General features: G+C 36.2%; 1 protein-coding gene across 2 annotated transcripts in view; it reads left to right on the top strand.

Moving 5' to 3' along the window:
- Positions 1 to 13382, top strand: part of DCUN1D4 (DCN1, defective in cullin neddylation 1, domain containing 4) — a 28799-nt gene that overhangs the window by 11675 nt on the left and 3742 nt on the right. For both annotated transcript variants that reach the window (XM_009696545.1, XM_009696544.1), the window contains exons 4-7: positions 6606 to 6697; positions 9072 to 9142; positions 10815 to 10906; positions 11804 to 11912. In XM_009696545.1, coding sequence (XP_009694847.1) covers positions 6606 to 6697; positions 9072 to 9142; positions 10815 to 10906; positions 11804 to 11912 — 364 coding nt within the window. The remainder of the gene's footprint in view (positions 1 to 6605; positions 6698 to 9071; positions 9143 to 10814; positions 10907 to 11803; positions 11913 to 13382) is intronic.

The following is a 13382-nucleotide window of genomic DNA, read 5'->3' as shown; positions in this document are numbered from 1 at the left end:
CAGCAGGAGGGAATTTTTATACCAGATGATGTATAGTGAAAAGAACTCGGTATATTCATTTCTGGATCACAGTAAGATTTATCTTGTCTTGAAGAATAGCTATTGGAGGTAAACAGTTTAGCACATGCTCACCGGAACATAATGACTTGAAGACTTAGTTTGTATTTTCCTCTCAATATCAGAGTCTTGACTTTATTTACTTACAGCTCTCACAGTATGGGGTATTCTCAAATCAGAGTTAAAAATACATTTTCTGTTCATTGATCTTCCATCACTGTGTTAAGGGTCTTAGGAAAGGTAAAGCAAGTTTCATATAAAGATACTTGCTAGGTAAGACTATAGTCCTCACTGGGTAACCATCTAATGCTGTGTGTCTGTTACACAATCTCTTGCCAAATACTGACTTTTTCCTTAGGGAAAAATGAGCTGTATAACGTAGTGTCTTCTCTTCTTTCTGAAAGTTTCATTTAAAAAATGATACTACTCCTTTTTCCAGAGTCATGCTGAGGGCAAAAATCTTAGTAATGGATATTTGGACCTTAGAAGGATTGAAACTAGGAATATTTACCTGCTTCACTGAAAGTTATGTTTTCAGGCAATTAGATCTAGAGTCTTAATTTATCCTGAATGTGTGTGTGGACCACATAAGGGCCTATTCACATGAAAAACAGGTTTTGCTTTAATCAGTAATAAGCTTCATACTCTATAGTGGAAAAACGTAAATTTTGTAAACACAGTGAACACACTCTTATTAACATGGGAAATTAAAATGGGAGTGTACTAACCTTGGAAGTTATCAAAACCTTTAGTGTTGAGGTTTTTTTTTCGTTCTCTTGTTATTTACTAACTGGTTTGGTCCTACCCCATGCAGACAGCCTGTGTTACCAACTGTCAGAGATGTCTAGACCTTATTCCTTGAAGTAAAGGTTTTCAGTGCACACAGGTATAATTTTCCCTGTTTCTGCACCTTTTAAGTGAACTCAGTAGTTCTGAAGAGACTTAAACTGGACATGTGACTGTCAGCATGTATGCAGTTACACATACTGCTGCTTAAGTAAGCCTAGTGAAGTTCAAAACATTAATTTAAAAGTTTAGAGATGATTTTAAGTCTTTAAACAGGGAGAGATAAGGCACATTAATTCATAAAACTTACCAGTCAAGTAAATTGGCCCTGAGGGTTGCTTTAGACAGTCTTTGTCGTGCTTTACAAATCATAAAACATTTCTCTTCCTCCTTCCCCGCCTTGTTTCTACTACAGTATTTATGAAACTTGCTGGAATCATAATTGTGAATGAATAGGTAAGGCTTTATAAAAATACTTTAGTTGTGCTGCACTGATGAAAATGCTCAGCCAAAATTTTAAATTAATTAATTAGAATTAATGGAAGTAGTAGGGGCGCATCATCTTCAGTCAAAAGTTTGCATCTTTCAAAATATAAATAATCTGAAAACAATTAGTTACTCAGTTTGAAGCTCAAACAAAATGAGGTAAAGGTTTTGAATAAGTTCTGGTTGCATAGAAACAAAACTACTGTTGGTAAATTTCGTAGTGTTTTCATTCAGTAAACACTGACCATCTAAAATGAGCAGGCTGTAAATGTCATGAGGGGCTAACTTTTGACTTACTGTAATAATCTGTACCTTTTTTTTATTTGTTTCTCCCCGCCCCTCCCTTAAATGAGCTATTACCAGCTTCCACAATCAAGAAAATGTTTTGTGTGACCTAAACTCCATGCTTTCACTGATCTCAGTTGGAATGTTGTGGAGCCACACAGCCCAGAGTTGCTGCTGTGGTAGGTGGAGCTCTAACAAATTCCAGTACAGTTGAAGCATGCTCAGAGCAGGGATATCTACTCAGCTTTGAAGACTGCAGTAGACTGAAGAAAATTACAATGACCTTGTTCTTTTTGCTGACAGCGACCATGTGCTCTTACAATGACTTACCTAGTCACCCCATAATAGCTGGATGGAATATTCGTGCTTTTGCTTTCCCATCAAATGAGTTACAAACAGAGGAAAATAATCTGGAAAAGATATGGGTGATCGTATATTTAAAGAAACATGAAAGGCCTAGACACTCAGTTTTTCTAATTAGTTTGTTTACATCTACCTATAGGACTTCCAATTATAAACTACATTGTCTCATCGTTACTGCAGCGATATTGCAATTCCCTAGCTCATAAGAATATTTCAAAGATAAGTTTAAAAATGGAAGTTACGAGTCAGCTATTAGGTCATGATGGAGATGCAAGCATGTCTGAGAAAACAACTTCATTTAGATGTGATTAAGTAGTTGATACTGCTTTTATAAAATGTAGGCAGGTTAATTTCATGTTGCTTTTTCCCTGCCCTGTCCCACATTCTTTTCTCTCTCTAGTTATTAAAATGGCTGTTAGATAATAAAAAGGAAAAAGCTAGATGCTCCTTAAGGGGATATTGGTTATAATATAAAGAAACATTTTTTGAAGTCTGCTGTCACTGTCCTGACCCTGACAGTGTCATGCTAAACTAATAAAAACTACTATTTTTCAAGCGAAGATTTTCCTGAGTCCTTGTATCTATATGTGTATCTCATCTGAAAAACAAATATATACTCTTTGCCCATAGGTAATTTTTTTCCCCTTGCTGTTCCTGATGGGCAGCATGCCAAGGTTCAGAAATGGAAGGCTAATTCTAAACACAAAGGCTCCATGTTTGCTGTTGTCCAGTAGCGATAGGTATAGCAGACGCTCTGGGTAAAAGTTCTGTGTGCATCTTTCTAGCTCTGATGATGGAGAAAACACCCTTTAGCAATCCTGTTCCAGTATCAGCATGTTCTGACAGTGGTACAAATTCTGGTACTGAAAGTATCCAGTATATTTCTGTCTCTCTTTTTTTCCCCCCCCCCCCCCCCCCCCTTTTTTTTTGTCTTCTCCAGACTTTGAACAATATCTTCTTTCACTTCTGATATGTTACTGAAGCACCGCAGTTTCCTCTTACGGACCATCAATGCATAAGCAAATTGCCAAGCTGTAACGTGGTCAGCATAATGGTTGTGCATGTATTTGAAAGTACTGGTGCTGGTCATCTTGAGGAAGCTGTGAGCCATTGAGGACTTGCTGTTTGAAACTTGGATCTGTTCCGTAGATGTTTGGTGCTCCCAAAATATTCCGTTACCTACCCTGTGCACTCTGGCAGTTGGTGTTTGTCTGTGTAGCAAGAGATGCTGTCCTTAGCACAAAGACAAGGCACACATCATCTTGCAGTATGTACAGAGAAATTCCAAAGATACGAGAAATATTCTAAGATAGAAAATGGATGCCAGACGATTCTGGCAGTTTGTGTTTTTCTCCTCTGCACGTACGGTTCTTGGGACAATCAAATCTGTATTAATGATAGTTCAGAGAACAGAGTCTTTGAAATCACCTTTACCCTGTGCTACCAGGTTGGGCTTGCTGTGATAAATGAACCGAGTTGTCCTATGCTGTAATCTCAGATACTGGTCGGCTTACTTGCTTGTATCTCCCTGCTCATCTCACTAAACTCTTCAGGGATAAGGAGTCTCTGGCTAATAGAACTAGGTGGTTTGGCTAGACTCGGGGCGAAACTCACTTTGTGTTTGGAGTAGGCAGGGAGAGAATGGGTTCATCTTTATACATGAGAGATCACTAATACTGAGTCTGGATTGATGTTACTTGTTTCTGTCATGTTCCTTTTGCTTGTCTTGCAGACTATGTGATCTGCTGTTAGTTCCTTTAGGTTGAGAGAAAGACATCTGAGATTCATCCAGCCATTTTTGTTGCAAGGTTTTGTGCTTCTGGCCATGCGTAGTCTGTTTTCATTACAAATGTGGTATGGTGCCACCTGCACTTTTAATGAATGTCTGGCTGATTAGCTTGTAGCAGAGACTGCGATAACTCAAGATTATATCCTTTCTGATTTTTATTTTCTGAATTTGTGAAGTAATTTCTCTTGCTGGCACAGGTCGGAAGATCTGTAATCAGTTCTGTTTTCTCAAAAATCAAACTCCAGTGGTCAGATAATGAGCTTTTTGAACAATGATAAGTTTGAGGCCAGAGTGTTTTGCTTGGAGTTACTTGGCTGCATGTTGGGCCTGTGGACTTAGTAATGAATATTGTTGTTTCCTGCGGTGCCTAAACAATGACCTTAGCCTTAAGCATAACAAATGACTTTCAGTCCCATGTCAGTCCTATGAAAACTTGCTCTGTGTAGATGCAGTGAATGTATAAAAAGAGCTGTTTGGTTTTTCTTTTCCTGTTCTTGTTCACCATTCCTCTTACACGTACTGCTGTCATTGGTGTCTTGGTTCAGGTCACAGTATTTAGCTCTGCCACTTGTAGGTGCAGGAATCCTTTTCCTGAGATAGCTGGATGACCTAGAGCTCTGTCACTAAACTTATTTCTTGACAGTTCCTTCCCAAATCCACTGTTCACATACTGACAACTAATGTGTTGATAAGTTATGTGAACAAGCAGGCACTTTGTTATGATGCCTTGATAAGAAAAAACATTGAGTCCTGTGGTGATTGTCTGTCTTTGGGAACCACACTAGCTTTGCATGTTCTAGGTCCCAGCAATGCTCTTACAGCAGTGCTTCTTGAATAAATATAATAGAATAGAATGAAGATGTTGACTAGCTCCTGCTACAATCAATTTTCAACTTGGTATTCCAGTTGGTGTTTGTCATGTTTGTTTGCTTCAAAAAAGGGCATACTGAATAATTGAGACTTTTGCCAAAGTGGCAGAGTGCCTCCTTTCTTTGTCTCAAGACATTTTTTTGATTCCTCTGAATCTGGAATAGCCTAAAAAATACTGGCTATGTCTTTCATAATCCCAGTTCATTCTGCAAGTATGAGAATGTTAAGTTATCAGGATTGTTTTTTAAAAATAATTATTCCAATTCTTAACTTATACCTTCTGGCTTAGTTGTTTACTTACTGGGCAGTGCAGTCAGCCTGTTCCTTTGCAACTTCAGTAAAGCTTGTATAAAGTAGGTAATTCAAATAGAAAAAAGTTTTTCAAACTGAAAATGAAAAAAAAAAAACTGACAAATTGTGGGTATATGAATATATGTGTTTCTGAGACATGTATGGCTGGTGTTATTCTGCAGTGTTTCAGTTTGTTGCAGATCACTGGGTTTCAGTACAATGTTAATTTTTCTTTCCATCTTGAAAAAGCCTCATTTGTATTTGTCTTCCAATTAGCAATTTATCATTTTGCTCTGACTAGTATTACTTTTCTAATGATTAGTTGCTTTAAAGGAACTATGACAATAAACATGAAGTAGTTCTTTGAATTACTGTCAGAATGATCTATGTGCCGTTAACATCTAGCTACAGTTCCTCATAGCTGATAGCTGAGCTAGGTGGAGAATAGTGGGATCAGTGTACTCAGAGCTTGTAAGTATAGACATCTTTTACATGTCTTTCTAGCAGTACAAAATGGGGATGAAATCAACTCCAGATTAATTTAATCAGGTTGTTTCAGAATTCTCCTCGAACCAGTTAGGCACTTTGTGGTCCTCGTCCAGCAGGGTTTGACAGTGTAAGAGGAAGGGCTGCATACTTGGAACACTTAGAGAGTCTTTTTTGGCTACCTCCTCTAGTCTAAGCCATTTGTTGCTCAGCTCTTTTCAGCCTTTATGAGCCCAAGCTACTGCAGAGTGGTGGAAATGGATCAGAGAATGCATATGCAGCAGTGAACAACTACTTGGACTGCTGAATCTCTTTCCTTGAACAGGCACAAGTGGTATTGTCTCTATTTCAGAAAAGTCTACACAGGGTAGAGGAGCTCATCAACTTCTGCTATGCTTACCGTGCTTTAGGTGTTTCAGATACTAAATTCAGGAGACTGGTATTTCTGTGTTGTTTCCTGAATGTAGTTAAAATTCCTTATGCCCCTTGTCGAAGGAGAGCATTACCTTGCCAGTCAAATCTGGGGGGAAGAGGCACTATGGATGTAACTTTTCAGGTAACTATTTACCCCATGATGAATGAGATTCTTTGAGTTGTTGTCCATGCGGACTTGTAACCTGTCCTCTGTGGTTCTTTTGTGTTACAACTTACTGGCTTTAGAATAATGTGAGTGTGGGTCATGTCTGTTTTGGCCTTTATGCCTTCTATAGGATTTTTTTTGAGGAGGCAAAAAGAGTATGTGCAGTTCTCCTTAGTTAATAATTCAAAGTGCATGAAGTATGTGTGCACCTACAGGTAGGACCTGTGTTGACGGTGACATGGAATTACTTTGGGTTTAGACCCACAGCCAAGTTGCAGCCCATCAGTTGATTGTGGTGTGCAAAAGTCTTGCTTGAACTTCCACAGAGCAGTTTGGGATTGAATTTGAACTGGTCTGTATTTGTTGTAAGGAAAGTTTACATACATGAAAAACAACTGTGAATCAGTTGAAGTGTGACAGACTGAGCAACGCAGTATTTAGATTCAGTGATTCTTAGTCTGTTATGCAGTGTCCCAGATGACTGGATATGAGGACAGAATGTTGGGTAAACTGGTTCATGAAAGGAACAACGTTACTGCTTATGGTGGCTGTTGACTAAAATATTGCTTTAAAAAAATTGATGAATTAATTACTTGTTTCTCTTTCTTTAAGTATGTATAGAAAATATGATTCGACTAGAATAAAAGCAGAGGAAGAAATCTTTTCAAGTAAGAGATGCTTAGAATGGTTCTATGAATATGCAGGTAAGGGTGAAATGAAAATTTCCTCCTAATAACAGTTTAATCTACCTTGGAATATAAAAATTGCATTAACTGGGCTTTTCTAATCTGAATGTAGAGGCTTTTTTGTAAAAGTCTTAAAGAAGCTTTTCTTATGTTCTGTGTAGTGTGAAGTTGAAAAGTTCAAAGGGCAGTTTTGTCTTTGTCTCTATTCTATAAAAAGAATACAGAAGGTGTGTAACCTAAAATATTTCAGAACATGTATACTTTACTATTCAAATCTATAGTTAAAACTGTACTTCTGCCCAAAATGCTGTTACCTCTCTGGCTTTAGAAGTTCTGTCATCTGCCATGTTAGTGCTGAATAGTACAGAATTACGCTTCAGGAGAAGTGTGTCTTTAAAAAAAAAAAAAAAGATAGGGGAGGTAGTAACATCAGTTTTGTTTCTGCTGAATCTGGTTCTTAAGGTTTCAAGCAAAGAAGTTAATAAATTCAAGTATGCCATTCTAGTCCTGTCTTTGTATCGTTTTCCGTCATAAGGTATAGGGAAGGTAGACTGAATTTTTTATTCTTGCCCTCGTGTATGAGAACTCTTTTCAGGCATTACTTCTAGAATTGTCAGTTATGATCTGCAGTCACAAAAGATGATTCTTTAATAGTGAATTTGATCACTATATTCATTTTTTTACATGTGGTTTTCTGAAGGGGTGAACTTGAAGTATGGGGAAGAATGATCTCATGACTGTAAAGACCAAAAGGAAATTAAATAGGTGATTGACAAAGAAAATAAGGTCATCTTATGCTGTCTTGGATAACATTGCTCACAACTTGTTCTGTTTTGTCTACTTCTTTTGCATAATGAAAAGTGACTTAATTTGATGTAGTAAAATATTTTTTTCTTCTAATAAAATTATATAAGCTAGATTAAATACTTTGAGATCTCACCTGTCTGTGGCAGTCTGTGAGAGGAGATTCGGACAAATTCAAGCCAAATCTAACCTGTTAGATTCTCTGCATTTCTGACCAGCTTGATTTATTTTTTTACTCTAGCAACAGAGGTAACTCATTCTTGTCAAGACTTTCATGGAAAGAAGGGATGAAAGGAAGGCTGTATATGAAATAACTTTTGGGTTTCCATTGGATGCAAACACCAAGATATAACAGAGAAAAGCGGAGAGTATGATTCTGTTTACAGTATTAACATTCTAAAAAATTAATTTTCAAAGAATAATCTCTTTTGTGTTCTTGCTTTACCTCCTAAGTCGTTTTTATATATGCAGACAGTTGACACTGCATTTGGTTTTTTTACTAGTGTGTCTTTACATTATAGAATGGGTCTTTTTAAAGACTGTTGTGTAGACTCTGAACTCTGAGAGGATGCCATGAGAAGATGGGAAAAGATATAATTAAACCTTGTTATTTCTAGAATAGTAGGTCACCTAGTAATAAAACTTGGATGGATCTTCCCTTTATAAAACCTCTTTTTCTTGCACGTGTGATCTTTGTGTTGGATGAAAGTAGGCATTTCAGCCTCTAGTGTTTTTTTTCCCAAATGAGCCCTTTTGAACATGAGTAAAATAATTCTAACAAAATAGTCCAAATACTTAAAATCTATTAAAAAACCCCAAAATTGTACAGTACAATTCTTAATGCCTATATAATTTTTGCAATAGAGTATTGTAGAAGTTACAAATATTGTGATTTAATAGCATGTTTTAATAGTAGTGCATTTTAAAAGCATCTGTATTTTGAATCTCTTTTTCCTTTTAAGTCAGTAAAGAAATAGCTGTAATTCATGTCTTCCGTCCCCCTACAGTTACTAAAATTCAGTTAATGTGTGGCCATAGTATAGTAATATGAATAAACAGGAGCATGAGATTCTTATTTTAGGCTCTTTTTTGTAGATAACATTATATAAAGATAGTATATGAGATAATAAGGAAAGCGATTCTGGTAATACTGTCCTGCATCACATTTTTATGCAATATGATCTTACGGTAACAGTAGAGATTCAAGCCAAGAAATCCACTATCTATCATCCACACATTTAACTGTGGTAATATTATGTGGATGTTCTGCTAGTCTTAAGTGCATTCTTAAAGATCTTACTAATTTACTCTTCCAAGATTATCTCAATGGGTAGCATAAAGGATATTGTCAGGAATGAAAAGTTGGTTTACAATTTTTATGTCTCTGTTTCCAAAGGTGAGATAAAGATTTAAGCGTATCCTATCCAAGTCTCGTACTAAGTGTGGAAATATTTATTGCATGTTAAAACAAACAAAGGAAAAACTGTATGGAAGTTCAGGTTGTACTGGGAGATTGCACTTTCTCTTGTGCTGTAAAGGTCAGACTATTTTAATTTTCAGAGATAAGTAAAATGCATTTTGCTTGCAGGCACTGATGACATTGTAGGGCCAGAAGGTATGGAGAAATTTTGTGAAGACATTGGAGTTGAACCAGAAAATGTAAGTTCAAAGTCCATTCAAAATATGCCTAATCTGTTATGACGTACATGAGCCAGTCTTCTATATCTTATTTTTCTGTCAAGAATTAAAAAAATCTCGAGAGTGTTTAAAAAAATTAAATTTAAACCAGGGAGGTTTATATACACATTTGGAAAAAAAAAATACCTTTATTTTAAACCTCAGACTGTCAACATGTAAAACTCATTGTCTTTGTTACCACCTCTTCTCTTTCACTTTCCCACCCCCACAAAAAAGAGATTTTTAAAAAAAAAAAAGGCAAAAAAAAAGGCAAGCTGCTGGTTATCTTTTCTAAAACAATGAGACAACACTGGAGATTTAATGTAGCAACTACAAAACTAGAAAGTGCTGTTTTCTTCGGGTTTCCTAGGAGAGAACGGGATTTCAAATATTGTAAGCAGTATTAGCACTCCCATAATGCCATTTCAAAACACAAATAATGAATCTATATGATATTATATATATGTATGTATATATAGAAGTAAATAAAATTTAAAAAGGAGTAGTTGTACCTTTTACAGGCTTTTTCCTAGTCCTAATTTTTGTTCTTTAAATGTATATGCAAGTCGCATCTGTTGCGGGGTTCATAAAGGATCATCTCTGACTAAGTAAAATGAGAATTGTGGTTTTGAAAGATTTACTGGAAATAGAAGATGTAATTTGCTAATTTTGGAGTTATAATAAACCCTCAAGATTTATGCAGACAATTGGGTGTGTAAGTAGGTGTTCTGATTTCGCATTGAAAACTGTATAGAGCTGCACTAACATTAGCTAGTCAATGGCTGAGTTGCAAATTTAGTTGACTTGATTAATTTTTATTTCTGATCTGCAGGGTCAGTTGTCCTGCAAGTTTTTCCATGTATATATCAAAAGTGGTTTCTTAAGTTCCTGAATAAGATAGTAATCTTATGTTATCACTTTATCTACATTCTTTATTGCTTCAGTCTTCTGTGTGAGATGTGAAAAGGACTCTGTTTCCTTTTGGGCAAAACTGAACTATTTATATATCAGCCTCTGTTTTGATGTGTGTTAATGTTCGTTCACCTAGCTTTACTTTACATCCACTTGAATTACACTACATGTTCAGACCTGCAAAATTAGGTAGGCTGACGGTACCCTGGGGTAGCTGGATTCAGGTAGGATCATTATTAGCTTTAGAATAATTGGATTTCACAGAGGTAATGGATTGCAACTGATGTTCATCTAGATGAGAGTTTAACAGGTGTCAAATGTAACTTGTCATCAGTTTGGTATATAGTTTTGTACATATACAGATCTGTGTATGTATATATAGTTTTGTATAATTCTGTAGTTGTTTTGGGAAACCATTTCTGTAGCTTTTGCACCAACTCATCTTCCTCATTGCACTGCTCACTAGATGACTGTGTGTGCTCCCTTGAAGTAAGGTGGCTACTGGTAAGTTGGGTGGATGTTCACTCTCTATCTTTGCGCTGGTATCTTCTCTTTGTTTGGATTATGTACAGGTTTGTCACTTTCCATTTTTTTAACTTTTAAAATAGCGTAGCAAATATCTGAACATCCCATTTATACGAGTAAAGCATTTATAGCCTGCTAAACAGTAGTTATTTGAAAAATGTGTGGATCCTTTTGTTAATTCTTTACAGTCTTCATTTTTTTCCCCTCTTTAAAACAGGTAGTTATGCTTGTACTAGCATGGAAGTTGGATGCACAAAACATGGGCTACTTTACTTTACAAGAATGGTTAAAAGGAATGACATCACTACAGTGAGTGCTTTGAAAAACCTCTTAAGTTTGTTATAGTAAACCCAGTCTTCTGGAAAAAAAACACACTTTGCTTTAGGTGTTATAAGTCAAAACATCAGAGAGCTCTACTGTGGAGTAGAAGCCATACGTTTTTGGTCCCATTTATGGTAATATGGCCACTTAGAGGCAACTTGAAACCTGACAGCTGCACATTTAAATACAGTTGTATTACAATGTCTGCTGTCTCAAGAAAACAGGAACGTCATGAGGTTTGGCATTGTTTCTGTCCCCAGGAACATCTATCTTTGTCACTGGATTGGACCTATCTATTAGATATTGATACGCTGTTAGAGCATGTGTAGTTTAAAATGCTAAATAGTACAAACCCTTTCTGTGACTCTGTATTGTCATGTTCTTTCTAAGAGTTTCTTTCTCCAGTTGAGAGCTTATCTTCATGGCATAGTTAACATAAATGTAGTTGAATAATCATGTTTCATAGACAGTTGGAGAGAGAACTGTGTTTTGACTTACCTTCCAGAACAAAATCACTAAAACTGTGTAGGAAGTTCTATAGTTTCAGCAAAACTATAGAAGTATTGTTTCACTGGTGTGATTTGCTGGTTGTTTGCCGTGTGTAGACAAGCTCTTAGTTTAATCTGTCGGAGAGTGCATTTTCTACAAAGCCAAACAAATTTTTATCAGAGTACCAGTGTAAGACTTTGCTATTTTATCTAAATCTGTTTCACACTGTGGGTTTAATCAAAGCATTTCATGCAGGCAAACTCAAAACTGTGCCTTTGTACAGAGTGATGTATTTTGAACAGATTGATGGGGATACATGTTAGAGGTTCTTTTGTAAAACATCAGACATCTGTGTAAGAACACAGACTCTAAATTCACTTTGTGCTTTTGTTGTAGATGTGATACTACAGAAAAATTGAGAAATTCTCTGGATTACTTGAGATCTTTGTTAAATGAGCCTACCAATTTTAAACTTATTTATAGATACGCATTTGACTTTGCACGGGTAAGTACTGTGGAAGACCAGCATCTGAAATTAAAACTTCGCTTCCGTAAGTAATAATTGAAAGACTGTATACTTCTAGGTATGTTTCTCTTAAGATACCACTCAAGATTGCTTCTAACAAGTGGAACTGTTCGTGTTCTAAAAAAGTATATGCAAAATGTCAGAACTGGAAAAGAAAAGTATATAGGATGCTTGATGTTCGGTGGTTTAGTTTAGACATGTTTTGTTACCTCTGCTTCAAGCTATTTTGTGACTTCAGGGAAATCATTTAGGCTCTATTCTGTTGCATATTGGAGCTTTGCCACTTAGTTCCACTGCCTTTATAATTACCCTGGTTTTTCTTACTGTTTGGATTTTGTGAGCATAAACATATTTAAAGCAGGAAGGCACTTGAGGCATTTCTGCAGGTGGTAAAAATAACTAACATGATAAAAGCTGGATATGGTATAATATAAGTATTGATTCAGAAGGCTGTTGGAAGGTCTTTAATGATGTTCTCAATATTTATTAAACAATGCCCTCATATCAGTCTTCCTGCTATGAAATATGTATTGCTAAAATTGTACCTGATATTGGAACCCAGAATATGCATAAAACTATTACTACTTAAAGAGAACAATAAAAGAACTTTAATTTTCTGAATTAATGTTTTGACATGGAATTTGGACATCCATCTTGCTAACATGATGGAAGGTACAGAAGATTTAACATAAAAATGATCACAGGCAAAACTGATGCTCAGATTTTGGTGCAGGGGAACCAAAAGCACCAAGAAAATTTGCAGGAAAAAAAAAGTAACATGAGAAAAAATAATAAGAAGAAATTGAACTGATAGCAATTCTGATAGTTAAGTCTGTCATAAGTAACTCAAGATTTGTGGTACATCGGTGCTTTCTCCACGTTGACATGCGGAGATTCACGGTAGTTCACTTTTAACCAAGGAAGCCTACAGCTGAATATGACAAGAGTGCATGGTATTAGTTAGTATGAGAGGGGAAAAAAAGCCGTATCAGCATCTTAGTTCCCCCTTTCCTGTGTGAGGATTTATTCTGCCAGTTTTGCTCAACGTAAAATGCAAAGGCTAGAAATAACTAGCATTACCAAAGAAGTTCAAGATACTGATGAAATATTTGGGATAGATAGCAAATCTGTGCCAGCCAATGGCCTGTCAAAAGTAAGTGCAGAAACTTAAAAAGAGGATAGTGAATGGAGTTTTTTCGAGAGGTACCAAATTGACGTGACAGACAGTGGTCTTGAAAAAGAATTTAAACATTGAGACACAGATGCTGTGATACCATTTGTGACAAAACTGCAAGATTGTAGAACTGCAAGTTGAAGGCATATCAACAGGGGAATTGTCAAAACAATATTAGATTAATAGAATTATTGAACTTCTAATACTGTGGAGCCAGAGGAAGTCTATAGGAGAATGGTGTCCAGTAAGAATAAAAATGAATGCTGACAAAGGCT

The sequence above is a fragment of the Cariama cristata genome, unplaced genomic scaffold (assembly GCF_000690535.1).
Source record: "Cariama cristata isolate BGI_N322 unplaced genomic scaffold, ASM69053v1 scaffold16903, whole genome shotgun sequence".
Taxonomy (NCBI): domain Eukaryota; kingdom Metazoa; phylum Chordata; class Aves; order Cariamiformes; family Cariamidae; genus Cariama; species Cariama cristata.
This window is presented reverse-complemented; position numbering and strand designations above follow the sequence as displayed.